Source organism: Lissotriton vulgaris, chromosome 5 (assembly GCF_964263255.1).
Source record: "Lissotriton vulgaris chromosome 5, aLisVul1.2, whole genome shotgun sequence".
NCBI lineage: Eukaryota > Metazoa > Chordata > Amphibia > Caudata > Salamandridae > Lissotriton > Lissotriton vulgaris.
Window position 1 is genome coordinate 824,264,128 of NC_141693.1, and position 27,983 is coordinate 824,292,110.

Below are 27,983 nucleotides of genomic sequence, written 5' to 3' on the forward strand. Positions count from 1 at the left end.
GCGTTTGTTTGATTCACCCCACTCCAAATGACGCAACACAATATGAGGTCTGTTGTTTTTATAAAGCTGAACAGACAGAAAGTGCACCTAATGTAACGTCACAGGTTTGCGAGTGAGAGGTAGAAAAGTTTGGAGTCCCCTTAGAGATGCACAAACAACGGTGCAATCCCCTCCGCATACATGCCAATAGACCTGATTCTGGTGGGAGATTCCAGATTCCTGAAACCCAAAAGGGCTTATTTTTAGCTGTCTCCTGTCTAAAATTAACTCTGCTTCAACAGACGTCAATGGCATGGTGCCCATAAAACGTAGCAATGCTTCGGAATACTAGCAGAGGGCTTTCTGTTGCTGCAGGTGCCACTTTATGTGTTCACTTTGAACTTGGAAGTCTCAGACCCATTGTTAGTTACAAGAAAAAAAGGCAATACCTTTCTATGAAGGATGTGAGTTACAGTAGTTCCTATAGAAAATTTTACCTGAAGCCTTGCTGTTTCTTAATCCATTCACCTTAACATCTTTGACGAAGGCCTGGACTTCAGTGTCCTCACACACGTCCTCATCTCCCTTGTAGTAAATATTCAACACATCATTGACGAAGCTGCAAGCAGAGTTTACAAAATTAATTTGCAGTCCAGCAAATCAATACACTCTAAAAAGCATGAAAGTATACATGATTACATGCCTTTTATTCATAGCTTTTTAAATCTGAACTTTTTGAGAGAAGAGTGTCACATGTTGCACCCAAAATATCTATGAAGGACTGTCACACTGTGATCACAGAAATAGTGGTTAAGTTTGTGAAGTTCACTGACTCCAACACTTGAGGGCAGTGGTGACTGGTGCGGAACGGAAGTGGGCGGTGGATAAAAAAAATATAACACCTCTACACACCTGCGGTCTCTCCTCCATCGTCTCTCCTCCTCTTCTCTTCCTGACTCTCGGAAGAAGGACGAAAACAGGATCCCCTAAGCCAATCACAACGCTGCATCGTGATTGGTCTCAGCGGCTTGGTTCGGCGCTCAGACAAGGAGTGGGAGCCTTTGCATGTTCTCCACGTAGGCTGTGCAATACAGCCAGGTAACGAACATGTTAAGTGCACATGGGTGTATGGCCAGCCCAAGACAGCTGGCCAAACAATCTTGCTGACTTAAGTGCACATAGTTCCTCCTCCCCCTGCTCTGACAGTCCAGCCCGCCCTAACCTGTCTCACACTGTAAAATACAATGATAATAACATTGTGTTATTATCATTAACTTTTCCTATTTTGCACTGCTGCAAACCAGAGGGGTGAGGCTCCTCCGCCTTAGCAGAGGAGCCGCCGCTGATTACTTGGGCTGCATGCCAATGTATGTTTATGTTGCAAATTATGCCACCTTAGTTTGGACCCAGCCATGTACAAATCAGTTTTTTTAACCATATTTTATTGGCATATAATCTGTAATTTCACCTACATTACATTATGACAAAAACGCTTCAAGCATGTATGAGAATTGGGTCCACGACATTTTCACAGAATCTTACAATCCAACACCTGCAAAACAGAAAATAGAACACAGAAACTATACCCCCCTCCCCCCACCCTCTCCTGGGTTGCATTGGAACAAGGACCGCAGAGAGGAAGTTTGTTGGCAGCTGCTCGTATAAGTGAGGTTTCGCAGTGTAGTGGAGGCCAGGGTCTCATGCGCTAAATTAGACAACCCCCTAGATCATTGCCTAGAGCCTCTTCAGCCGTCATGTACAAAGAAGTATTGACCCTGCTCCTGTGGGAACAGTCCAGGCTGAACTGCCATGCCAGGCCGAGTCCTCCCTGAACAGAAACACGAGCAAATCAAGACATCTTGTATAATAAAGGTGCTCTAGGGAGTATGGAAGAGCATTTCTTGGTCATCTCCATCCTTTAGGAAGAAGCCTACACTCAGGTCAGAGGCCGCTCCCCATTTTTTCTTACAAACATGAGAAACAAGGAAGAATCAAGTACAGGAAGAGCATTTCTCCAGGCCAGAGCCTTCGATCCTGTCATGACTGGGCAACCACTTATGGATGTCTCTGTCCCACCACACTGGCTATAAGAGATAGTGACTGTGAAAAATTCATCAAAGTTCCAGCTTCTGTTAAACGTGCACTGTTTCTAAAAGAGTGGGGCAGAGTGGTGGAAGTGGGGCATAGAGGTGTCAGAGAAGAGCCACAGCACAGGGGAAAAAAGCTCTAAGAACAGGTCATAGAGCACCCCCCCCCCCAAATGTAATGGCAGTAAGATAACACAGTCTCTTGTAACTCCCACACATTCTGTCCCTCACTGAAGAGTAGACCACCACTAGGGCTGTCAAGTTGACAGCTCTTTTCAGAGAGGCTTTCCTAAGCAACACGTTTTATTGTTAGGTGACGGAACAGTAGAGTCTGATTCATTTGGGAACACATTACACATTCCCTGGGCACAATAGAGCATTTTACAAACTTCAGTAGTTACTTTAGCTGGCCAATCTTTAGTGTAGTAGCACCATGCCTGCACAGTCCTCTGGCTTCTGTGTTTGACACCAATTTACTCTCTTTTTTTGAGTCAATATAATATTTCCACAAGTTGATAATGTAGTGTTGACGTAACTTTTTCAAGATCCAGTCTCTGGTCTAATGTTTTTATTGGGTAGCAGCACTGGTGTATGCAAGCTGTTGGGTTTTCAGTGTGGGACCATTAAGTGTGCAGCGATGGACGTAGAATAAGTCTAAGCCACAATATGTCCCTACTTGTGGAAATATTTTGAGAAAACAGTCTTCTTTAAGCAGTATCCCCGTATGCTCATGCAGCACAAAGGCAGCGGTGGAACAAGGTTGTAATTAACTACAGTTGTTGAACAAACTTAATTGCATATCTTTGACACAAGTGAACCATCCTCTTAAGGCCTAAGGAAATTTTCATTTTATTTGGATATTTAGAACAAATTTAATGGATGGTCACCTTGTGGTGAGAAGGATTGCAGCAAAAGAATTTAACATTTCACTAGATTGCTACTTTTAATACATTTCAAGATTATTAATGATATGCATTTAATTTGACTGTTTCCCCATTTTATGCTACAACCTTCACAGTCCGGTTGTGGCATGCCATGGGCGATGCCTCAAGCCATGAGTTGTGGGCCTGCTTGTTTGAACATTATGAAGGACTCCTGTTTCATTTCAAGATAAAAGGAATGGAAGGCAGTACAGACCGAGAATGCCAGGGGTCCACTCACAAATCTCCCTACCAGCCTCAAGCTGGATTACTCTTGGAACCCTTCCCTTCCCCACTCACTACCCTTGTCAAACCTGGCAGTTTCCGGAATTGCCTGCAGAAATAAACCTTCTCTCTGATCCCCTTTCCAGAGTGTTAAAAGATCACAGGGTTGAATCCGGAAAGAGCCCATTACCCTTTCATCCATCAAGTTCTACAGAGACACAAGCAACATAATGCAAATACGCAATTTCGTTGTGCAACACCTCACTCCCAACCCTGCAACCCTTCAAGCAACTACTTGCAGATTTTTTTTTTAATTTTAGTGGATTTTCAGCAACAATTGATGCTGAATAAAAAAGAAAAAACAACACAATTACATAGAGCAACTTTTTCAAATGAAACAATCAATTCATGAATACATAGACAAAGCACCAGTGTGAAGAAGATAAAGAGCTAACAACAGAATCAGAAATTTAGTGAATATATCGCCAAACTATGGGAAAGAACAGCAGCCATAGTCGATTACATTGATAGCAGCAGATTACGTTACATCAGATTGAAATCAAAGCGATAAACTGCATATTAGTAAAACAGGTGTAGTTCCCATCTATACAAAATATGACCTACATAGAAGAAAAGCTTTAAGAAACTTAGTGGGTGTGAGTGTCGCCAAGCATTTTAAAATAGATTGTTAGAAATCCCAGACCATGTCGCTGCAAATCTACGAAGAGACCTTATGAGCTTAGCACATGCTTCCCCCAGATATATGTCTTAGCCATATTTGCTTGCCAATGATGGATCGAAGGTACCTTATTGCACTTTCAATTCTGACGAATTAGGGACCTAGCCACTGCTATAGCTATAAAGCAGAAATATTGCTGCTCCTTTGACAAGTGCTGAACCTCTATTGAAAAGAACTAATTTAATAGAAAGGATAGTATGAACTGCTGATGCTAAAGATTGATTAATACTTTGAAATACCTCGGACCAAAACTGGTGTAGATTATGACAATCAAAAGAAATATGGTTCCAAGACCCTAACGCCAGATCCCCGCATCTAAAACAATACTCTGAGGTAGCCGGGAACATCTTATTCAGTCTTTTCCGCGTATAGTAGGTTAGCCATCTTGACAAAAAGGCCATTCCTTTATAGTTGGTGGCTCGCAGCTCTTTATGGCCTGCTTTGCATAAAGACTGTCATTTTGTTTTTTTTTGCTGACACTGTACCCCGTTTCTTTTAATAGTTTAGAAAAAAAGTTATCAATCACTTTCTGATCCCCCAACTGCACTAAGCAAAAATACCAATTACTGACTCCACTTAGGCACTGAACGTATAGTTGGCTTAGGATCCTAGTAGCTGCGTTATTGGTCATCAGATAATTTGTTATTAAAAAGCTAGGTATTTGATTGAAGCTAAAAGAAAGGGCTAAAAACCTAGGGCCCAGCTGCTGGGACATTAACTTGCTGGTAATCATATTTGATATATTAAAACATCCCCCAAGCTTTCAAAACCCTCCTTCTTCCATAATTTCAGGGACCCCAGAGAAAGCTGCAAGCCAAAAGCCTGGAATTCACTGATTTTCGAACATTAGTGATATCTAGGAATTTTATGTAATTTGAAAAATACTTGTATGCGACAAACTGAATCAGATATTGTCTTGTATCTCGATTTTTGGGGCAAAATTCTGAGAAACGAAGGAACACGGGTAGTTGAATTGCATTCTCAGCCAACATAGTATTTAGCATGACATTTTCAAATTTATATGCTATGATTGGGAGCTGAACCAGCAAATTCAATAATGCTGCCTGATAGTACAGCTCAAAATTAGGGAGGGCAAGTCCCCCCCTGAGTTGAATCTAAATGTTAAATTGCTAGCGAAGTTCTAGGCTGTTTCTTTGCCCAAATAAAATTTTGAATTAAATTATGTAGCTCAATAAAATATGATATGGGAATTTTGATAGGGAGGTCAATCAACAAAAATAAAAATAATGGTAAAATGAACATTTTAACCAGAGATACACGGCCTATTAAAGTTAAAGGAAGAAGAGACCATCTGTCTAATAACCTCTAAGCTTTTTTAAATGTACTTCAATAATTTAGCATAAATAGTTGCTTATAATGGTTAGTCACTAATTAGCCTAAAGTTTTAGAAACTGCCTGTTGAGGAAGAAAAGGAAGCAATACCGAATGAGCATTAAACCAAAGCACTTCAGCCTTTGCTTGATTTAACCCACCTATTCTTGTGAAAGCAGTCATTTCAGCAAATGCATTGAGGATATTAGATAGCTCTGCTGATAAGTAAAGAATTATATAATCTGCAAATAACTTAATCTTTGGCATGGCCGCTATCGGAGGCACTATCTGGAGATTATTACGGATTTGTATTGCCAAATGTTCTCTAAAAAGTGAGAATAAAAGACGGGACAGTGGGCATCCCTGTCTAGTCCCACGCCGGATCTTAACTACACCTACCTCTTCTTTATGTATCAGAATTTTAGCCTCTGAACTTATTTAAAGCTCTTTTAACATTTTTACCAACTGCTTAGGGAGACACAACTTTAACAATAGAAAAAAACAAAGCCTTCCAGTCAACAAGGTCAAATGCTTTTTCTGCATCAAGCATTAAGATCGCTGCCTTGACCTTGTTGACTGATAGGTAATTGATTACTTGCGTCCAGAAGTATTTATTAAAGGCCATAGATCTACGAGGTATAAAATCTGTCTGATCCTGATGGACCACCTGTTGTGCAAACTGAGCCAACATTGATACCCAGATTTTCATGAATATTTTACACTCTACGTTCAATAGACTTATGGGTCGATATGAACCAGCAACACTAGGATCCTTATCTTTCTTAAGAAAACAAGCCACCACCGCTTCTTTGCAGTTTTTAGATATAGGATCACTGTTTTTTATCAAATTATAAAATTTTGTGACAAAGGGCAGAAGCAAGGGCTCAAAGGGCTTAAAAACTCCAAACAGGGATTCCATCATTGCCTGCGGCTTTTGCATTAGCTATAGTTTTTAATACATTACTTACTTCAATTTGTGAGATTGGTTTATCGAGGGAGTTACTCATGCTCTTTGAGATAGAGGGCAATTCTTAAGATTTGAAATATTGTATAAGTGAAGCTAGTGTAATTTCCTGCATTTCCTCATAAATAGTTTTGAAATGTCACAAAAACACCTGAGCAAATTTATATTTTGAATCTACAACTGTACCCGTAACCGGATCTCTGATCTGAGTAACTGTATTTTGGCTATTCTGGGTTTTTGGAGCCCAAGCCAGATGTCGTCCTACATGTTAACTCTCCTCATATAGTTTTTGTTTATAAGCCTTACTTCCCTTAATTGCCTGTAGATTGAAACATTGCCTCAGCTTGTCTTTAGCTGCTGCTAGGTCTTAATGGGTAACCGCTTTTTGAGATTCAGACCTAGTCGTCTTTAAGTTAACACTAGCTTTTTCAACTGCTAACAGCAGCAAAAGTATCTCTTGAGATCGTAGTTTTTTCACCGTAGATGTCTATGCTATTACTTGGCCTCTAAAGGCTGTTTTAAAAGCCTCCCACACAGAAAACACAAGAGCAGAATTCTCATTGATTTCGAAGAAATGCTTAAATAAAGGCTGCATTACAGCAATCCACTCCTCATCTTGCAGGATAAATGTATCAAAATACCACTGCTTGATATTTCTAGACTGTGTTTTATTCATCTGAATGCTAATGGAAATAACTGAACGTTCAAAAAAGGAGTTGGGAACAATACCAGAATCCCCTCTGGATAGCAGGTCGTCAATCAAGAAAAAATCTATTTGGGATGCCGTCTTGTACCTAGAGGAAAAACAAGTATAGTGTGATTGCCCTGGATGACTTTGACGCGAAGGATCCAGCAAGGTAAAATCTTGTTTCATCCTATTGATAGACTTAGTTGATTTAAGTTTTAATTGCTTCTTAGCTGGATTTGAAGCGTCTAAATGGATATCCTGAATAAAGTTGAAATCTCCCCCCCAAATTATAGAACCCTCATAGACAACCAATAAGTCATAGATTTGGATCAAAGCCGAAGTGTCATCGAATATGGGACCATAATAATTCAAGAGATTAAACACTGCACCTCTAAGGTTAATTCTTAAACAATTCCCTCGGCCTTGAACATCTCAACTAACTTGGACTTCACAGCTGCAATTATTGGAAAATATAATAGCCACCCCAAGAACAGAGACGTTTGCAGAAGCAAAGTAACCTTGATTATACCCCTTAGGAAGAATCAATGTAGGTGTATTTGAGTTAAAATTAGTTTCCTGCAGAAACAAAACCTATGGAGAATAGGAAAGCAATACAGTTAACATTGCGCTCACTTTTCTTGCATTTAATAATCCATTCATATTACACAAAATTATTTTGATGCTATCCATTTGTTATAGATATAACAACTTTAATCTCACAAAAGACACATGAGCTTAAATAACAAAAACAGAAAAAAAGAAACACACATATATATATAATAAAAAATAAATTTGACCCACTCTTTTTTTTCTGCTAGCCGAATGATGCCATGAAATTAAATCCAGGCCTGTCAGAATCACCTCCCCACAACCACCACCGATCCCCCCCTAGCACCCCTGAAACAATACTAAGGGCGCTGCCCCGCAAGAAAGAAAGGAAAAAAAGAAAAGGGTTAATGCAAATCCTAAATGCATCTTTAGTTTCTAATTAATTTTAGGAAATCCTGGGCTTCAGAAAGAACATTAAAGATGTTGAATTGTCGTTCCCAAAGAACCTTGAGTTTGTGTATTGAACTAAGGAGGCTTGTGCGCCAATTGATCTAAATTCAAAGGTTAATTCTTGAAACGTCTTTCTCCTCCTAACTGAAGTCACGGAAAGGTCAGAGAAAACCTTCAAGGAGACATTTTGCAGAACTGTAAACATTTTCTGCTGGATTGCTCTTGTGAGAACTTGTTTCTTGATCCGGAAGTCTGAAAAGTTGACCAGGATAGTTTGTGGATATTTGGCCCAGGTGGCTGATGAAAAGGAACTAACTCTATGTGCCCGCATAATTGTCAAATCCTAGGGCGGATGTTAAAATGTGATCTTTGATCAACATATTGATGAGCTGAGGAACTGATTGTATTTGACCTCGGGATTCACTCTCTTCTGGAATTCCTTTAAATCTAAGATTTGAATGTGTTGCATGATTCTCCTGTAATTATAATTTAATTTCCAGTTATGCGATTTTTGCAAATTCAGGTGTCGAACGGGATTGCAGAAGTGCCAGTTTGTCTTCAATGTCTGAGATTGTTTGCTCTGTTGCCTGTAACTGTTTTAGAAGTACCAGCAGGGTCTCCCCGATCTTAGTAAGTTTTTACTTTATTAGCTCTGTATCCAAAGCTTGCTGGACCTTTAGGCCTTGGATCTCCACCAGAATTATATTGAACACCTTTTTAAAAGACTCTGCAGAAGATCCTGTGGCACACTGGAACTTTTATGACAGGATGCTAGTGAAGGAGCATTAAGTTCAAAAGTAAGAGTCACTTGCGAGCTGGAGCTAGAACTTTGTACTGCGGAAGGCCCAGAGGAAGGTTCATCTGAGATTGCGAGAACAGTTGGAGCACTACAGTTCAGCTTCTCTTGCTCCTTTCTAGAGTCGCCCCCTCAGGTGTTAATGGCGTTGACTCAGCTATTATCATTTTGGCTGGCGATAACCCCATTCTGAACTCAGCAAGAACCTCCTCACCTCCTCGCTAGCAGGCTTAAGCCCAAAGTTTGGGAATAGGAAAAGTTTTAACTTTATGAGGAGGCCAGCTCTCTTCATTTTTATCGAGCTCCATTTTTATCGTCAGTGAAGCTGAGGCTAGAGAAGGAGTTGAGGTCTCTGAGCGGCTAGAGATTGAAAATGAGGTATGTGCTACTTCTGCTTGAGCCTCCGCTATGCTCAGCTTGTGCAAGAGTGAACCATCAGCTACATTTTTGCCCTCCTCTTCCAGTGTCTGGCCTGGATTGAAAGAAACAACGGAAGTGCCTGCTGAAGTCTCCATCTGTTTATCTCGCCAGCATGCGACTCTACTTTGAGAGGCTTTCTTGCATTGATTAGGGTGAACAGGAGGGACGATTTCAGTGCAAAGTTGTTGCATGACAGTGAAGCGCACATCATGTTAGTGAGTAAAAAAAAGAATAATATACTGTCAATAAATATAATGAAATAAATGTCACTCACCAATAGCAAACCCCTATTAAGCAAAAAGCAGTGAAAAACGCATTGCCAGACCCTTTTTTCCCAACAGTCACTAGAGTTCCTTTTTTTTCCCCAATCCGAATAGTCAGAGGAATCCTCAATGGACAGCAGAGCAATCCGACCTCCACTGCCTGAATGAGAGCTGGTCGACCCTCTAGACAGGAGAGACACAGGCATGGATCAAGGCTAAACCTCAGCAGAAACTAAGCTGCAACTCACAAAGCTTTTTTTAACTCCTTCTGTCTTTCTGCACCATGAACGCACAGACGAACCTCAGCAGACCCATGCGGCAGCATTCCAGGTTCTTTCGCTGTACCACTGGCTCAGCATTTTGAATGCATCTCCTCACTACGAGCTCCGCTTGTGAGGCCGAACTCCAACATCTGCCACGGAAGTGGGGCGGGCCATGAAAGCCGGTTCCGCAGGTGTCAGCAGCAGGACATGGGGCAGCCCATGCCGACTAAAACACTGACGAGTAGGAAACTACTTGCAGATTGTCATTACAATACCGTAGACATTATTCTGTATGCCCTTCTAAACAGCACACGCACCATTTGATTGGGTATCAACGTGAACGGCCCGCTTGATGTACAACACATCATCTTAAAACAACACAAATGAAGGCAGGACTCTGAACAAAAACCCAATATAGACCTGGGGGTTATTTAGGTTTAGGCGAATTCTGGATATCTGCCTAAGATTGGCAGATTTCCTGTTCACCTCATTTGGAGTTTATATCTCTGTCCGGCATCCAGAAAGCTAAAAAACGGTCAAAATATGCAAATAACTGTCAATTGAAGGCAAGCCTCCACCAACACTCACTATCATCAACTTCTTTCCACACATATGCATTTGCTATGCAATGGGCAGCAGCGCCAACTGAGGAACTCTGTAAGCAATTTCTTATGTCCCTCCTCTTTCACCCATGAATGCACCTGGAAAGTCATACCCCGGCTAACAAAAGTCTATGATGTCACACTAATGGTAGACTGTGCACTATAAAAGTGCCATTTCAAATATAACAATGGCTCCTTTAGTCATCCCTGAAGTTCACAATTTTTGGGGGGGATTCACTGAAGAGTGTTAAATGATTAATATTTATAAAAAAAGTATGAGGTCTTGCAGAAACAAATGTAAACATTGGCATATTTAACATTTATATAGAAGACATTGCAAGGTGAATGGTTTCTGTCTGCTGTTAAATACATGTGGTAGTAGAATATAATTGTCAGAATATCGTATGACATAAATATTTTGCCCTAAATATTTTCTCAAAAGTATCTCCCACTGGAGGTAAAGATAGAAGATCTGCACCTAATGGGTCGACATTTTTGTAAACTACATTTAGAACATCAATATTTATGTCTGGCACTATTTTTGCATATCATATTTTAACATACAACCCTTAGATATCGAGTGTCATTGTCAATTCAATATATGTGAACTTTATAAACTTAATAAATGGCTGAGTCAGCCCTGTCTGTTTTCAAACCTGTGACATCATGCAAGACCTGCTGTACAGGGTAGTCAGGAATGCAAAATAGGAAATGTCTGCATTCTGCGTGACATTGGAAGCAGAACACCTGTGATGACAGTAAAATGTATGCCTGTCATATCCAGAGTCACATGGGCTCTCATCGAGTTGCACGCTAAAGCAGTGTGCAAATCAATGTAACTGATTCAATTCAATAACATTTTATTGCTTGATTAATTAACACCATTGCAATACATGTACATGGTGCAGCGCATAAAACATTCAGAATCATTTCTTTTCTAAAATACATTACAATTTAGCTAATTCTATATGTAATCAAAGTAGAACCTATGAGCATTAAAACCCATGTACAGTTAAAATAGGTCAAAGGAGAAAAGACCTTCCTTACGTGACCAGCGGTCCCAGTGACCCTCAGTTCTTTTACTGGCCTGTATGTTTAAGCAAGATGAAACCTATATAAACTTAAGGGGGTCAGAACAGAACAAAAAAATCATTTTGTGCATGGCCGGCTGACCCCAGGCACCTATGTTCTTTTAACTGCCCTGTGAAAACTAGAGTGATGGGCTGCAAGATGTAAAAATGACAGTCCGCTAACAGTTAAAGTGCATACTGGTTTAGAGAAGCTAAAGTGTGAGTGTTCTAACCTGCTCTGACCAGTGGAGGGAGAGAATGCACAAAGTCCTCTCAAGTACCGAAACATCCTCATGCCTCGCTAATAAATTGGTAGAGCTTTAAACCACTCCATACGGCCCATTACAAGCTAACAGTTAAAGTGCATGCGATTTAGGAAGACTAAAGTGTAGATGCTCTTTCAGTCTTCCCTTGAGGCATGCTCTGACCCTGCTCCGAGCAAATGAACGTGTGGGCACCTAACTGCCAGACTTCTAGGCGAGATGTTTAACCATTGCAAATTATGACGCTGGTGCTCTTGCAGGCTGGTCTACTCCTCACATGCTTACCACCGAAATTCAAAGCGATTGCTGCAAATAAAACGTACGAGCGGATTTTCTTAAAGTGCTTGTGCCCTAGCTACACCTTCTGAATTGCCACCTAACTCTAGCGGACAAGACATGCTTACTTAAAGGTAATGTGCACGTGCTCCCAATGGTTCCAACCGATCGGGCGTGGGGATGTCCTGGATCCTCACAACTACCAATAAAATGCTCATACCTTCTGATGAAGTATTTGACATATAAGTGATTCCGTTCTACCCATTTCGAAACCGATAAAATACATATGATCATGTGCATCCTAGGGGCTGTAGCTTGTCTCCCAGGCGGCATGCAGTACAAGGGAAGAAAGCAGAGCCCTGGGCGTGGGCTGTTTATATGCTTCCAATGTTTATCAGGGGGTGTTTGATTATCCTCAGGTGACCACTGCTTCCCTACTCTTTCTAATTTGTAGTGCTACATAGAGTACACAGAGATCTACACCTTTGCAATGGTAAATTGCGCATATTGCCATATACCTTATCCAGCGAATCGGAGATCGATGATTTTCATAAACATTGGCTAATTTATACTACCCAACTAACCCCTTCACGCTGGGGTTCAGTGTGATGCAAGTTTGTACCCGACTTACTAAAGTACATTACAAAACCTGCATTTCTCCTCTCAGTATGAATATGACTAATGGTGATGAATTGTATTAGTTGAGAGGTTGCTGACAATAATTATATAACTATAAATAACTACTAAATAATAAGACTCAGTATGTATTTTATGTATGTTTATCATAAATAATATGAAATGAATGCTCAGCAAGTACAGTCACACATGAATGCAAACTGATGAATTATCACAGAGAGAAAACATTATCACAGAGAGAAAACATTAGGAATGTATAGAAACAAACCCATATCAAAGTAACAATGCATTGAAGGAATGGATAGGCAAATGTAAATGATTATGCAAATTCAGGATACTATCTATACTAACCCAAGTAAAGAGACAGGGGAAACTACCCTCAGGCCTAAGGGTAGTGAGACCCCTCAAGAAGAGTCGAGTGACAAATGATTAGGTCAGGAATCAGGAATCACGTGGGCCTCTATCTGGAAACAGCAAACCGGCGATAGCGACAAACTCCTGCTAGCTGAACCTACACCAACGCTTGCTAAACCTCCCCCCCAGGGTACCTTAATTATACCCTAAAACCTAAATGTCCAACCCAAATTTGTTTCAGTATTCGTAAAATCTCCAGCTCTCATTGGTTAAGGACGGGGGTATCTCTGTCACACCACTCTCAGAGTGATCACTTTATTCACTTGTTTATTGTTTTAGACTTTCAACATTACAACAAATCCTTCAAAGGAAACACTCTGAATGCAATCATATTACATATTCTACATGTTGCAAGTCTCTACGCTTCCATTGTTTGCTTCTTTCACCTTGTGAAGGACATTATGAAGGACGTATTTCATAATTTGCGTTCTCTCCTCATTCATAGCTCAATTTAATTCCTTTTATTTTTCCTTTCAGCAAAGTTAACCCCAAACTGGCATGCAGGAAAGTAGGTCCATGCTTGTTTTTCTACTAGAATCAAACACCAACATTTCTTATTTTCATGAAATGTAATTTCAAAGCGCACCATCACAGCATTGCACAACCCGTGTTATTCCTAGCAGAATATTATTTACGTGCACAAAGCAGCATTAGTCTTTTTATTATATTCAAAGCCATGAGCAAATACTGCCTAGTTTTCACGCATTAGTACACACGTTCGTTTTACACATGCGCAAAAGCATTTCCCCATGTTAGCATCTCATTAATATTCTTCACAGCACACCATTAATGTATGTTACTGAGGGTTTAATCCAAGCAGGTTTTATTTACACGAAACCCTGCTCCATCAATCCCCCCTTTGATGGCGTTTTGAACCATCATGAAAACACCCAACAACATTCAAGTTGCCACTTAATATTAAAATGCTGTACTTCTTTCTCGTTTTATCATTCTTCCATTTAAATCTTTCATAATCTCGTAGGAATTTCCTCTCATGTCTTCCAATTCTATTTCTTCTCTCTTTCTTTTACTAGCTATACATTTAAGATCTGTCTCTTTCTTTTTACACTTACATTTGCAACATTTGTAAATCATAATAATTATTAATAACAGTGTAAGCACTGACATAATAGGTATTAATTTTTTCCTAATGAACTATTTGAACTAATGAACTATTTCCAAAAGTAGAAAACCAATTTCCCACTGAGGAAACACTCTTACCAAGTTTCTCCCAAAGACCTTTAGCTTTCAGTTGGGTTAAATCTTCATGAAGTTCAGTAATATTTTTAATATACCCCTCAAGATATTTACTTTTGTCAGGGATATGAGTACAGCAATGTTTTATTTTCAACATGCTACAGACCTCACCCTCTTTTGCCAATACCTTTTGTCAATGGCAAGTCGGTTTTGCAAAACCATGGATCTAATTGCAACCATTTCAGTATCATCCTCTAGAACCCACAACCAGTATCTGTTGATAAACGATCAACCACTGTGGACAATTTCCTATTTTTATGTGAATTCAGAATAACTCCAACTGAAGGTATCAATGCTCCATAAATATCCCCAACTATTTCAGAATAACTCATGCCGCTCTTATTACGTGTTAGTCCTTGTTTTATCTCAATAATTTTATTATTCTTATCTTTATGGTATACTTTCGGGAAAACTATACCTGAATAACAACATCCATACCATCCTGTTAGTAACCTATAGAAGACATTCTTACCACACACATAACAAATTCCCAGGAAAACAGGATCAGTTCCTCCTTTTCAACCCCAACTTCCTTTTATCAAGAAAGTATGCTCACATTCACTAGGACCAATGAAGTAACTATTTAGATTCGTGTTTTCTCTCAACACACAAAGCTTTCCTCTATGTTGAAAGTTTAGAGTCATGGCAGCGTAAGTCTCACCCTTTTTGTAATCACCCTCTCTGAAAATACATGAAGGTACATGAGACTTGTGCTAAGCAGCTTTCTTTTTGAAATCTCGTCTTCTATCTTCTACCATATTCATAAACTCAATTTCCCATATATGCAGCATAAATAGGTCCATAAACAACTTCCAAATCTCTCCTAATAGGAATTCTGATAATATTAGATCAAAATTAGAATAGTAATACTCCAAACCGTCCCTCTCAAAGAACAGACTAGTTAAGACACTACAAGATACACCATATGTTAAAGTGTCAAAGGAAGGTGATGATATGTCACCCCCTCTGAGACAGACAATGGTAGTTGCATACACGCATAACAATCTCTCGCATTCATTGTGTTAACATACTCATAAAGCAACTTAGTAAAGACATTTAACAAGAAATCACTAATTGATTTATCATGATGATAAATACTATCATCTTCTACCTTTTCTATATTAGTATTTAAGTTTTCTATAGTAACTGAATCCACTCTCTCCCCTTCAACACTGTTAGTATTATGTTTGTGATCAATCACCATTAGAATAGGCACAATAACAATCAGTGTTAACCACACCTACATTAGTAAAAAGACACTACAGAAACAAGCATTGATACAACTGTGTTTAAAACTATGATTTTGATATCCAGTCGCTGTTACCTTTGCCATTTTGGATACTATATAAAACATGTAAAAATCTAAGAAAAAACCTAAATATTCTAAAAATAAAAAATTTGGAAAACGTATCCAAAAAACCATCTAGAGTAGTGTATTCTTATACTTTAGAAAAGGGGGTGGTGATGAACCATAAGCGTGGAAGGGTATACTCAGATGTGAGTCCCTAGCTCATTGCACCATCAGGATTCAAGCAAGCCGGGCCGAAGACGGCTGAAATGCCAGAAACCGGTCCCCGGTAGCTTGTTTCCTTCCCAGTATAAGAATTGGCTTGGTAGTTTGGTCTGCCCTGTTCCCATGATACACTGGGCCAGGGTCAGACTAATTTGCATATAGCCAAGTTCTGAGCTGGGATGGTGCAGTGAGCTAAAAAACGGTAATGGATAAAGCCCTGATCTTTGGACTGGGTAAGAGTGGTCTGCTTAATTCAGACACTCTGTTCATCACCACCCCCTTTTTTGAATCATTCTTATACTTTAGGCCTCTTGTCTTTAGCCCCTTTTTTCCTTCAGCTTCCGGTTCTTTTCTTTTCTTTACCAGTTGCTGCTCTTCTTGTCTTTCAAGTGGACTTGGGACTCTTCCAGTTCAGTAAACCACCACACTTCACTGCTGATGTTGTCACCAGAATAATCTGCTATGGCCCATGCCATCTGGGTTCTAAACACAACTTCCTTACATGTTTCTTGACAAGAACCCACTGTCCTGGATTCAAATCATGTGCTTGATCTGGCTGTGTTGTGGTTGCAATTTCTACAACCTGGTGAGACACGGAATGCACCAGATCATCCAATCCTTTGCAATAATTAAGCACCGGATCATCAGTAATGTTCATCAATGTATTTACTGGCACAATTGCTTGTCTCATTACTCTTCCCATCAAAATGTCATCAGGACTCAATCCAGTCTTTTTATCAGGGATACTTCTAAGACTCATCAATACCAGGGGTAAAGCATCTGGCCATTTCAAAGTTGTAGACATGCACACTTTAGACATTCTGGATTTAATAGTGTTCGTTAATTTGCTCGACCACACCTGATGTTATAGGCACAATGCAGCTTTTGATCAATTTGTAAGGCTGTGCAAATCATCAGAATTATTTCATGGGGGGGGCAGAAGGGGCCTGGGGGCAGGGGGGGGCAGAAGGGGCCTGGGGGCAAGATGGCCGCTGCACTGTTGTGCTGAGAGGTCGCATTTAATTCCCTCTCCCACAATGAGCTGATATATCGTGGAAAAACGCTGTGCTACACGGAGAAATACCTCTAATGGAGTTTGGGCGCTGGTGGCTTGCAGAAGTAACTTTAAAGAAGAAAACATTGCGAGTTGGACAGGCTTGGGACCGAGTGAAAGAAGCGTTATTTAAGCTTTTTTCTGGACACTATATGGCTCCTAAAATACCCGTTCGTGCTCTCAACCAGGAGAAGGTGAGCGAGAGGGGTAAAAAGCTGCCAGATATTTCGGCAACAATGAAGACAGTATTAGCCATTAGCGCAAAATCGGATACCCCAGCAGGAAAGAACACCGGCGCGATTAAAAAAGTATTTCCTCCCCCCCCTCCTCCAGAGAAAGCTAAGAAAGCGGAACTACGAAAACAGAGTTTAATCTCCAAACTCAACAATCCAGGAGAGGCGCGCTGCGCTAGTAAAAGCAATCCAGTAAAGGGAGACGATCAGAAGTCACGAGAACCGGGAATGCGGCAGCCTACCATGACGGAGATCTTGACAGTGAAACTCCCTGATGCAGTAGCAGCAGAAATGCCAAAATGCGGGGATGCTGTGATGCCCGTCTCCGTTCGCATAGCAGGCGCTGACACTCCGGTTGCAGGAAACGTCCTCGAGGACGCAGCGGACGGCGGAGACTCTGTGAGGGCGGTTGCTAGGCAACCGAGAGAGCCGACGCCGAGAGTAAGCCAGATCGTTGAAGCAACGCAGGCAGGCGGCGGTGTACTTGCCGAAGCGGCGCTGGAAAGCAGTGAATGTGAAGGTAAAGGGGAGCGCGGAGGGGAGGAGATTAATGGCACAAGGAACACGGGAGGCACAACAGGAGGTACCACAGCCGATATGCTCGGAGCCCTAATGTTGGTGGAGGAAGAAATAAACGCCTCAAAGAAAATGCCTGGCTCATGGGGAAGCCATGAGAGTTTAGTGAATGCGAACCTTATAGGAGAGTTAAACAGTAACAAACACCTTCAGGGGGGCGGTGATTGCACTTCTCTAGAAGGGGAAGGCGAATTCTATTCAGTTAATGAAGATTCAGGATCAACATTATCGTCAGAAACTAGCGCAGAAGAGGACGAACAGGAAGGCACTGAATCAGGTATAAGCGCGTCAGAGAAAGAGTCCACAATGAAAAAAAAAAGACATTCTAAACTGGAGAAACGACTTCTCTGGGACTATTCAGCAACCTCACAAGTATATCAGGAGGAGGATGTACATGAAAACACAGCGGAGGGAGCAGCAGCTGGCGGTATCCCCGCACAACGGGACCCTTTTCATACCCTGTTCTTGACTCTTAAACAAATGCAAAGCGAAGCAAGGGCAGAGAGCCGCAGAGCGAGGCAGGCATCAAAGAAAATCCAAAACAGTTTAAGGAAGGTCAATAAACTGTATGATGAACTGGTGGACCGAGTTACAGAGGTTGAGGAGCGCACTGGCAAGCTGGAAGATGATGTTGGGAGATGGCAGTCATTCAAGACAGAGCAAGAAAAAATGGCAGAGGATATGCGTTGGAAGATGGAGGACTTTGAAAATAGGCAGAGGAGGAACAACGTTCGCTTGCTGGGTGTGGCAGAAGGGACAGAAGGGCAGGACGTCAGGCAATATGTGATAAATTTGCTGAAGGGTGCCTTTCCAGAATCCCAGTGGCAGTGGGAAACAGAAATACAGAGGGCACATAGGTTCCCATTTACAGTAAAAAAAGCCGGGGGGGCAGGAGGAGGAGGGAGGGATGGTCAGAAAAACCATCCCAGGGCAATATTAGTGTATATTGGGAACTTCCTGCTCAGAGAGGAGATTTTGAGTAAGGCAAAGCCAGAGAGTAGGAGGACTTTTGAAGACATCACCTTTTTCGCCAGACCTGACTTCTGCCATTTCACTGTAGAGAGGAGGTGGAAGTTAAGGCAGTTGATCGCTCCCTTCCAAGCTCTCGGTATGGAAGCATATTTACTTTACCCAGCCAGACTCAAAGTAATTGTGAGAGGGAAAACTTGGATGTTTAACTCTGAGATTAAAGCTGAGCTCTTCTTAGAAGAAATGAGGAGGCAGAACGGAGGTTAAGAGGTATAGATATTTATATATGGCTATACATGTTTCTGGATAAGAGTGAGGGTGATTTAAGGGGAGCACAGCAAAATAATTGAAGTGAGCGGGGGAGGGAAGCGACTTGCACAACAAAGGCGGGCACACATAGGTCAGTTGACCTATTTGCCTGTAAAAGGGAGGGGGGGGCAGAGCAGGGGTGGAGAGGGAGGGAAGGGGAGGGTGAGGGGGGGGGTGGAACAACAGCATTTTTTCTTTAAGATATGGCACATTGTTATGTATTCAAGAACTAGTGAAAGTATGCAGTCTGGTTTGATGATGATGAATAATGTTTATCTTGTGTGTTACCTGTCAAAGTTAGCACAATGGCATGTAGGATAGTATCACTCAATGTATGTGGTTTAAATGAGCCTAATAAGAGAATGAGAGTTGCAGCGTATTTAAAAACCCTGCGATTAGATTTGATATGTCTGCAAGAAACCCATATAGAGTCAAGTAGGTCATACCTTTTAGAGCAATTAGGATTTGATTTGTTGGCAAGATCTAAACAAGAGACTAGGACCAGAGGTGTAGCAATCCTGGGTAGACAAAGGGATGTCGTGGTAGGGAAGAAGAAGGAAGACAAATGGGGTAGATGGGTTATCTTAGAAATCTGTTTTAAAGGGCAGAAATTAACGCTAGTTACTATCTATGGATCAACGGAAGATGACCCTGACGTATTCCAGTTCCTTGATGCGGAGTTAGCTCAGTGGAATGAACCCATAGTATGTTGTGGAGATTTTAATATACACGATTTAGAGAGCTCATTTACACAAGAAAATGCGACCTATAGAGGTAGGAAAAGGAAAGTATTTAGGGCTCTGGCAGATATGGTCACACATAATGCTCTGGTAGATCCTTGGGTAAAGCTACATCCCCACCTTGATGGTTGTACTTTCTTTTCTGCCCCTCATAAAGTAATGGTTAGGCTTGACTACTTTCTGATAACGAATTGTTTACTAGTCGAGTCACAGGTGGAGAAGTTACCTAGGGTAATCTCAGACCATAGTCCGGTGATCCTTACTATTAAAATCAACCAAATACCAAGAATTCCTGCACAATGGACTTTTGAGAGAGGCCTTTTAAAGGATCCTGCATATAGGGAGCATATGGTAGTTTGGATCAAATGGTTTTGGGATATAAATAGGGGGACAGCAGCCCCAGGAGTGGTCTGGGATACATTCAAGGCAGGAGTAAGGGGTGAAACAATTAGTTTTGCAATGGGGAGACAAAAAAGAGAAAGGGAAAAGAGAGAAGAGATAGGACAGAGGTTGTTAAGAGAGGAAGGGAACTTAAGCAGGGCTATAAGACACAATCTACCCTTAGAGGATTGTCTGCTTAAGATCATAGCTCTAAAAGCTGAAGCAGTGGAAGGTTTCGCAAGGCAGGCGGCAGATAACTTCTTAACAAAAAAGGAAAAAATATACGAACTTAGTGAGAAGGTGGGGCGGGTGCTGGCAATTAGAACTAGGCAGAGAGCAGCTGAAGCGGGAGTAAAGGAAGTAAGAGACGCGCAGGGGAACATGGTCATGGAGACTAACCTAGTAAGAGAAGTCTTTAGAAAATTCTATGCGGATTTATATACTCCAGAAGATCCAACGAATCTAGAAGAGATTGATAAATATTTGAGGAATACTCCCCCACCAACAAAGTCAGAAGAAGACAGGGAGATACTAGATGGACCATTGCAGCTTGAAGAGTTAGAGGAAGCTCTTGGAAGTTTACCGGTAGGGAAAGCAGCAGGGCCGGATCAGATTCCACTTGAATTTTATCAAATATTTAAAAAAGAGCTTTTGGCAGACATGTTCATGATAATGCAACAAGCACAGGTAGGGGAACCCAGCCCGGAGACGTGGGGAGGGGCTAACATAATAGTTATTTTGAAAAAGGGGAAGCCACCAGAAACATCAGGGTCATATAGGCCAATCACATTAATGAACTCGGATGTTAAAATTTACTCTAAAATCTTAGCAAAAAGGCTGGCTGGGATAATCGAGCAGCTTGTAACCCCTATCCAGCATGGATTCATTCCTGGGAAAGGGACCACGCAACATGTAAGGACTGTGATCACGATGTTGGAATCTGCGGATATCCTAGGAGACCCTGTCGCAGCACTATTTCTGGATGCTGAGAAGGCATTCGATAGGGTCTCCTGGGATTATCTGTGGCAGGTTATGAGGTGCTGTGGATTGGGGGAACCTTTCATAAAAGCCATACGGGTACTGTATAATGCACCAACAGCAAGTATAAGAGTGAATGGAGGGCTTTCTGATAAAGTAAAAATTGCTAGGGGGACTAGGCAGGGATGTCCCTCCTCTCCCCTGCTGTTTGCGCTATATTTGGAACCACTATTGCGAAGGCTTGAAGCTAATCAAAAGATACCACCAATGAGGATTAATAACTGTGTGGTGAAGACCTTAGCCTACGCAGACGATGTTGCAATTTTAACGCCTAATCCGACCTTAGCTATAAAAGAGGTGGAGATAGAGGCTCAGAGGTTTGGAAAGATTTCAGGGTATAGCTTAAATAGACTAAAAACGCAGATAATCAAAAATAGATATACTGTATGTACTGATGATAGGGTGGTCAACTCAGCAGTGTACTTAGGGGTGCTTTTAACGACAAGTTTGGATAACATAGTAGAGCAGAATTTGGCACCTCTAATTGATAAAGTCAAAAAAGACTTAGAAAGGATGAATAATTTGCACCTTTCCCTTATGGGCTGTACGGATATAATTAAAATGTTAATTTTACCTAAATTTTTATATTTCTTTCGTTCTATTCCTTTAGTTTTCGAGGCTAGATGGTTTAATTTGTTAGAGAAGGTACTTAATAGATTTATTTGGGCACATGGGAAAACTAGACGGGCCTATAGATATATGACCCTCCCAAGAGAAAGAGGTGGCTGGGGGGCACCTGATTTTAGGTTATATCAAATGGCTGCAGCACTGGAGTATATGCAGGGGTTAATTGGGGGTGGAGGAAGTGATAGCAGTGTTACGACTATGTCAACAGAAGTTTACTCTATAGTATTAGGGGCAGAGGCAGAAAATAATTTTTTAAATAGAATTGAGTTTGGTTACCACAAAAGGACTAGATTTAAGACTGTAGTGGCAGCAGGTAGGGTATGGATTGCATTCCTAAAAAAAATGGGGCTGGGAAGATATAACAGATATATCAGGCTCTATAAGAACAGATCTTTCCCGGCGGAAGTATTTGCAGATTCGATAATGCTGAGTTGGAATCAAAAAGGGATAGGGCAGATTGGGGACTTAATGGATGGGGAGGTGTTAGTTCAGTTTATAGATCTTATCCTCAAGTATGGGATTGAGAGGAAGGACTTTTTCAAATACTTACAGGTAAGGAGCTTCCTCTGTCGTAAGCAAGGTGGTAGGGTGGGATTTAGCAGTAATGAAGTATTGGAGAAAATAAAAATGGGGAGGGACTGCACAATTAGATCTTTTTATGCATGTCTAGCAAAAAGTAAAATTGATGACCTAGAGAAAGTTAGCAACAAATGGATTGAAAAATTGGGTGGGGAGACTGGAAATTTTCAAGAATCCCTGGACATGGGATGTAATGTTCTGTGCTCGGGTCCCATGCAATCGCAGCATTATAAGACTCTATTTTCGTTGTACCATACTCCCGCCAGGATAGCTAAATGGGGAGGCACCACTGGCACCACCTGTCCACGCTGTAATGCAGGGGATGCAGATATTATCCATATGTTTGCTACCTGCCCTCAGCTCTATTCCCTGATTAAAAATATGGAAGATTTTCTTAGTAATACTCTTGACATACGAACCAAATTGACACCTATGATGATACTGTTTGGGAGAGATAATCAAGTTGGATCTGATCAGAAGGAATTCTTGTTTATAGCTACTGCAGTTCTGAGATTAACAATAGCAAGAGTTTGGCTAGACAAGGTACCCCCAGGAATGCATGTATGGCTGGCAAATTTACTAGCTAGTTATAACCTTGAGAAAGCTATTTATGCACGCAAGGGGAAAAGGGGAAGGAGACTTGGGCTCAAAATTTGGGAACCAATAGCCAAATGGAAAGAAAGGATGGCAATATAAGATATTGTAACAGAATATGAAATTTTGAATTTTAAATTATGTGGCAGGATATCTCTATATTGTTTATATTGTTTATACTGTTTAAAACTTCAAACCAGCGAAATTTGAAATTATTGATGTATAAAATATACAAATGTATGATGTGAAATACAATGTGCATATTAAGAAAAAGGAAAAATAAAAATTATTTTAAAAAAAAGAATTATTTCATTGTTAAAGTGAGTTTCTCTATCCGTTTCTAAAGAGACTGGAAATCCGAACTGTGGAATTATCTCTCTCAAAAACAATTTAGCAACAGGCTGTTATTCCTTCTTGTTGGATAAGCCTCTACCCAATCAGAAAACAAACAGACAACAACCAACACATATTTTAGTCCATTACAAGGAGAAAGTTCTATGAAATCAAGCTGTAACTTAGTAAATGGTCCTGATGCTTTTCCAATTCGACCACAACTAACAACTGTCATTCTACCAGGATTTTGTTGCTGAAACACTACGCATCTCTGGCATAGACTCTCTGCAATGACTCTGGGTTAAACAATGACTGCTTGAAGACTCTGATCATAGCATCTCTCCCTACATGTGCAATTCCATGGTTCATCCTTGCTATCTGGGAGACTAAACAATCTGGCATTACTGGTCTCCCATCAACATACACCCACACTTCATCTTCTGCTCTCTTTTCACAACCTGATTTTATCCAAACGTTTTTCTCTTCCTCATTTGCTTCTTCCTGCAACTGCCTAATTTCTTCCCATGTTTCCAAAGAAGAAAACATCAAGTGGCAATGTGTATCTTTTTTCTCCATCCCTCTGTTGATTGCAAATTGAATTTTGTGCACCGAAATGCTCCACTTCGTCAGCATATCTGTTTCCATTTGTCACATAGTAATTTCCTGACTTATGTGCTGAACATTTTACCACTGCAATCTTTTTGGGCAGTTGTAATGCATTCAATTAATCCTTCACATTTTTACTATTCTGGATTGGAGATCCTGAAGAAGTCAGAAATCCCCATTGCATAAACAACTGACCAAAATCATGTACCACCCCAAAACCATATTAACTATCAGTGAATATGGTTACTCTCAGATGTTTGCCAATTATAAATGCTCTAGTCAGAACAATAAGCTCAGAAATCTGAGTAGAATGTATCCCCTATAGACAAGAAGCTTCAAGGACCATAGACACTGTACATACGCCATAAGCAGCACTCAAAGTACCCTTCTCATCTCTCAAACAAGATCCATCCACAAACATCACACTATCTGATTCCTCTAGTGGTGTGTCTTTAATATCAAACCTTGGTTTCATGCACAATTCTGTCACATCCAAACAATCATGATCTGTTTCATACCTTACTTCTTCAGAATTTTAACTCAGCGATAAAGTTGCTAGGTTCAATGTTGTACACCTGGTCACTGTCACATTTTCAGCACCTACAATCACTCTCTCATATCTAGTCAGCCAACTGTACATCATATGCTGAGTCCAAGATCTTGTTAACAGAATCTCAACAGTGTGTGGCACAAATACTTTCACTAGATGTCCTATCACAATTGCTCCACTCTGCTCAAGACTCACACAAGTAGCAGCCACTGCTTTTAAACAGCCTTGTAAAGCTGCAGCCACTGAATCCAAAAGTAGCAAAAAAATATGCCACTGTACGACGTGTCATTCCATGTCTTTGTGTTAGGACTGATAATGCATACCCATCTCTTTCACAACAGAGCAATGCAATTTTTTTTTTAATAATCTGGCATTCCCAATGTAGGTGTTCGACAAAGACTGTCTCGCAATTCAATAAAAGCTTTCATAAACTCTTCTTTCAATTCAATCGGATCAACCACATCTTTATGTGTCAACCTTTGTAAGGGTTTTGCAATCAGTTAAAACCCACTGATCCATTGTCTGCAGTATCCAACCATTCCCAAAAACATTCAGACTTCTTTTTGAGTCTTTGGAGGACCCATTTACAAAATCACATTGGGTCAGTCTTGTGTCACTTTTCTAACTCCCTTCTCAAATTTGTGTCTCAAATATTGAACATTTTTTTTTACAAAACTGTAATTTTGCTGGTGACACTTTATGCCCACCTTATGCCAAATGATTTAGTAGGGAAATTGTATCTGTCATACAGGCCTCTTGTGTTTTTGATGCCACTAGAAGGTCATCAATGTATTGGATGAACACTGAATTTTCTGGCATAATCATTGATTCCAAACACGTTTTCACAATCTGATTAAAAATTTAAGGACTCTCTGTATACCCGTGAGGAAATTGGCGCCATGCCAAAACACGGTCTCCGAACCGGAAAGCAAATAAATATTGGTTATCCGGATATAAAAGTATTGAGAAAAATGCTTGATACAGGTCAATGTCTGTGTACCATTCTGCATCACAAGGAATTTGATAAAGAATCACTACTGTTCTACTATTGGATATCAAGGTACAGGATTTGTGAATGATTCTAAAATCCTGTACAATTCTATAATTTTCCACTTTTTTTTCTAATCCTCATAATAGGTGAATTTCAAGGACTACTTAGTGTTTGTTTTAGAATACCTTGCTCAATCATTTGATCAATTACAGGAATGACTTCTGCTGTGATCTCAGGTCTCATCTTGTACTGAGGTGTGTTTTGATAAATTGCACCCGGTTTAACTATAACCTGTATAGGATCCACACTTTTCATCAGACCAATGTCTTTTCCTGTAAAATCCCATACATCAGATCTTACTGTAGCTCTCAAATCTGCAGGTAAATCATTTTCTGTAAGCAGTGTATACAAATCATTCACGTCTGCCCCTTGCTTTGCTCATTTTAAAAGCAACATCCTCATCTGGTGTTTTACAAGCAATACCATCAGTCGTACAATAAATAGTGCAGTTCATTTTACACAACAAGTCCTGACCTTAAAAGGTTCACTGGACTTTCATCACATACCACAAAATGATGCACGTCTCTGAATTTTCCAATATGAACTTCTATTGGTCTTGTTATTGAAGTTTTAATATATTTATTTGAAACTCCCACAACTTGGATAGTTTGGAATTTCTGCTGCTCTCACAGTAGCATGGGTAGCACCAGTGTCTACAAGGAATGTAATATCATTACCTTCCACTTTCCCACCAACAAAAGGACCTGACTGATCTACCTCTAGAGATGCGCCAAGCACGCACTCTTCCTCCCCCCTCAGGCACCGTCATTGAGATGCGTCTGAGTCACTCTCTGAACCTTGCAACAAATATTGTGAAACCATTTGCACATTTTGATTCTTACCAACTTGATCACTCGCGTGAAATTCAGTATTTACACTGTATCTCTGTACTTTAGCATTTACAATATTTGGCATAGGAGCTTGAGGCACCTGTACTTGTTTTGTCTGTGGTGTAACTACCTGCTGCTCTTGCTGCTGTTGTTGATTCACAACCACCTCATTCGGCATCTGCGGATTGATATTTTGATTCATTCCATTATTTTTCAGTAAAGATCTACACTTATTCCTCCAATGCCCAAACATTTCGCACACATGGCAAGGATATTGCTTTTTCATCTTTTCTCTATTCAATTTACCTCTACCTCTACCTTCATTTGGTACTTGACCATTCTGGTTTTTGTTGCTTTCATCTGGAAATCTGCTTGAGAACCGTTGTTTCCATCTTTCAGCCTGCTACTTTCACCTGTGCCCACATAATTTTCTCTTTCAACTTTTTATTCTTTGATTCAATATCATCACTACAATATTTAGCATATCTCAGAATCTCATCAACTGTTTTACTCTGGCAGCAAATCAAACGTTGCTGAATCATGGAACTAATTTCAGGTTGCAATCCAAAAACAAACCCATATGTCACATATCTTTGTCACTTATACTCGCAAAACCACTATGCTGTTTGAACACTTGTAACAACCTTTCATAATAGGCATGTACCGATTCTTTAGGTTCCTGGGTTGTCTTATCAATTTTCACCCAATCTGTTTCTTTTGGAGAAATCTTACTCTTCAAGTAAGTAATTACTAGATTATATTTTTTCATCACTTCTTCTGAAGGTGCTCCTGTTTTCACATCTCTGGGATATTCTTTTTTAGGCAAATCAACAGTAATTTTACATTCATTCCATAAATCAGCTGGAACTACAATCTCAAAAAACTATCTAAATCTTTTAACAGAACCCTTGAAACCTTTACAAACCTCTCTACCTGTTTGTACCACTTGACAGTTTTCTCCCGCAACCTGGGAAAATAATTTGCAAAGGATAATATATCCTGCCTTGTCCAAGGAACATGAACATAGCCACCACATGGAACTTTTCTCATTGGGCATACCAATTCAGCATGTTCTGTTTCTCTTAATGGAAATGAAGACACATTTTACCAGCAAGCATTTCTTCCTTCTTTTTCGCTCATCTATCTTTTCATCATTCTATATCACCCTATTTCTTCAAGGTATTCATTCATTCTTTTATTTGCAATTGTTTGCCAGACGTATTCAAACTCTCTAAATCTTTGTCAGTAAAATCCAGTCTATACGTTTTCTGCAAAACCTTAGACTTCGCTATATAAACTTCATATTCTTGTGCCGCTTCAGCCAACTTCCCATGAAAATTCTTTGCTTTCCATATAACACTCTTACACAAAAACAACAACTCATCTTCACAATACATACTCAATCTCTCTGGACTAATAGTACCAATAATCATCTCTTCTACATCTACTTTCAGCTGACCTACATCTACACTCGATTGAGACTTTTCATTTTCGATTCTTCTTATCCAGTCATCAAACTCTTCTGGTGTAGGACCTGTTGAGCTCCCTGACACTGAAGTTGCCCCTCTTGCATCTTGTACTATTTTTTGAGGGTCCATTTGTACACTTCTCTTGGGTGTTTCAATCACATTTTCACTAATTGGAAGATCAATCAATGAAGTACTCACCTCAACTTGTTCCAATCCACTAGCATTCCTGGCATTATTCACTGGAATTGTCAATGCATGTACTCTCGATATATTCTGATTCTCACCATACAATGGAACTATTGGACCAATCGTTTCTGGTACCGATATTGCTTCTGCAT

The 27,983-nt window shown here is 40.4% G+C and overlaps 1 protein-coding gene across 1 annotated transcript in view; it reads right to left on the bottom strand.

Moving 5' to 3' along the window:
- Window positions 1–27,983, bottom strand: part of LOC147711652 (polyunsaturated fatty acid 5-lipoxygenase-like) — a 977,760-nt gene that overhangs the window by 315,478 nt on the left and 634,299 nt on the right. Inside the window, exon 11 of the mRNA XM_086922317.1 lies at window positions 477–598. Coding sequence (XP_086778443.1) covers window positions 477–598 — 122 coding nt within the window. The remainder of the gene's footprint in view (window positions 1–476; window positions 599–27,983) is intronic.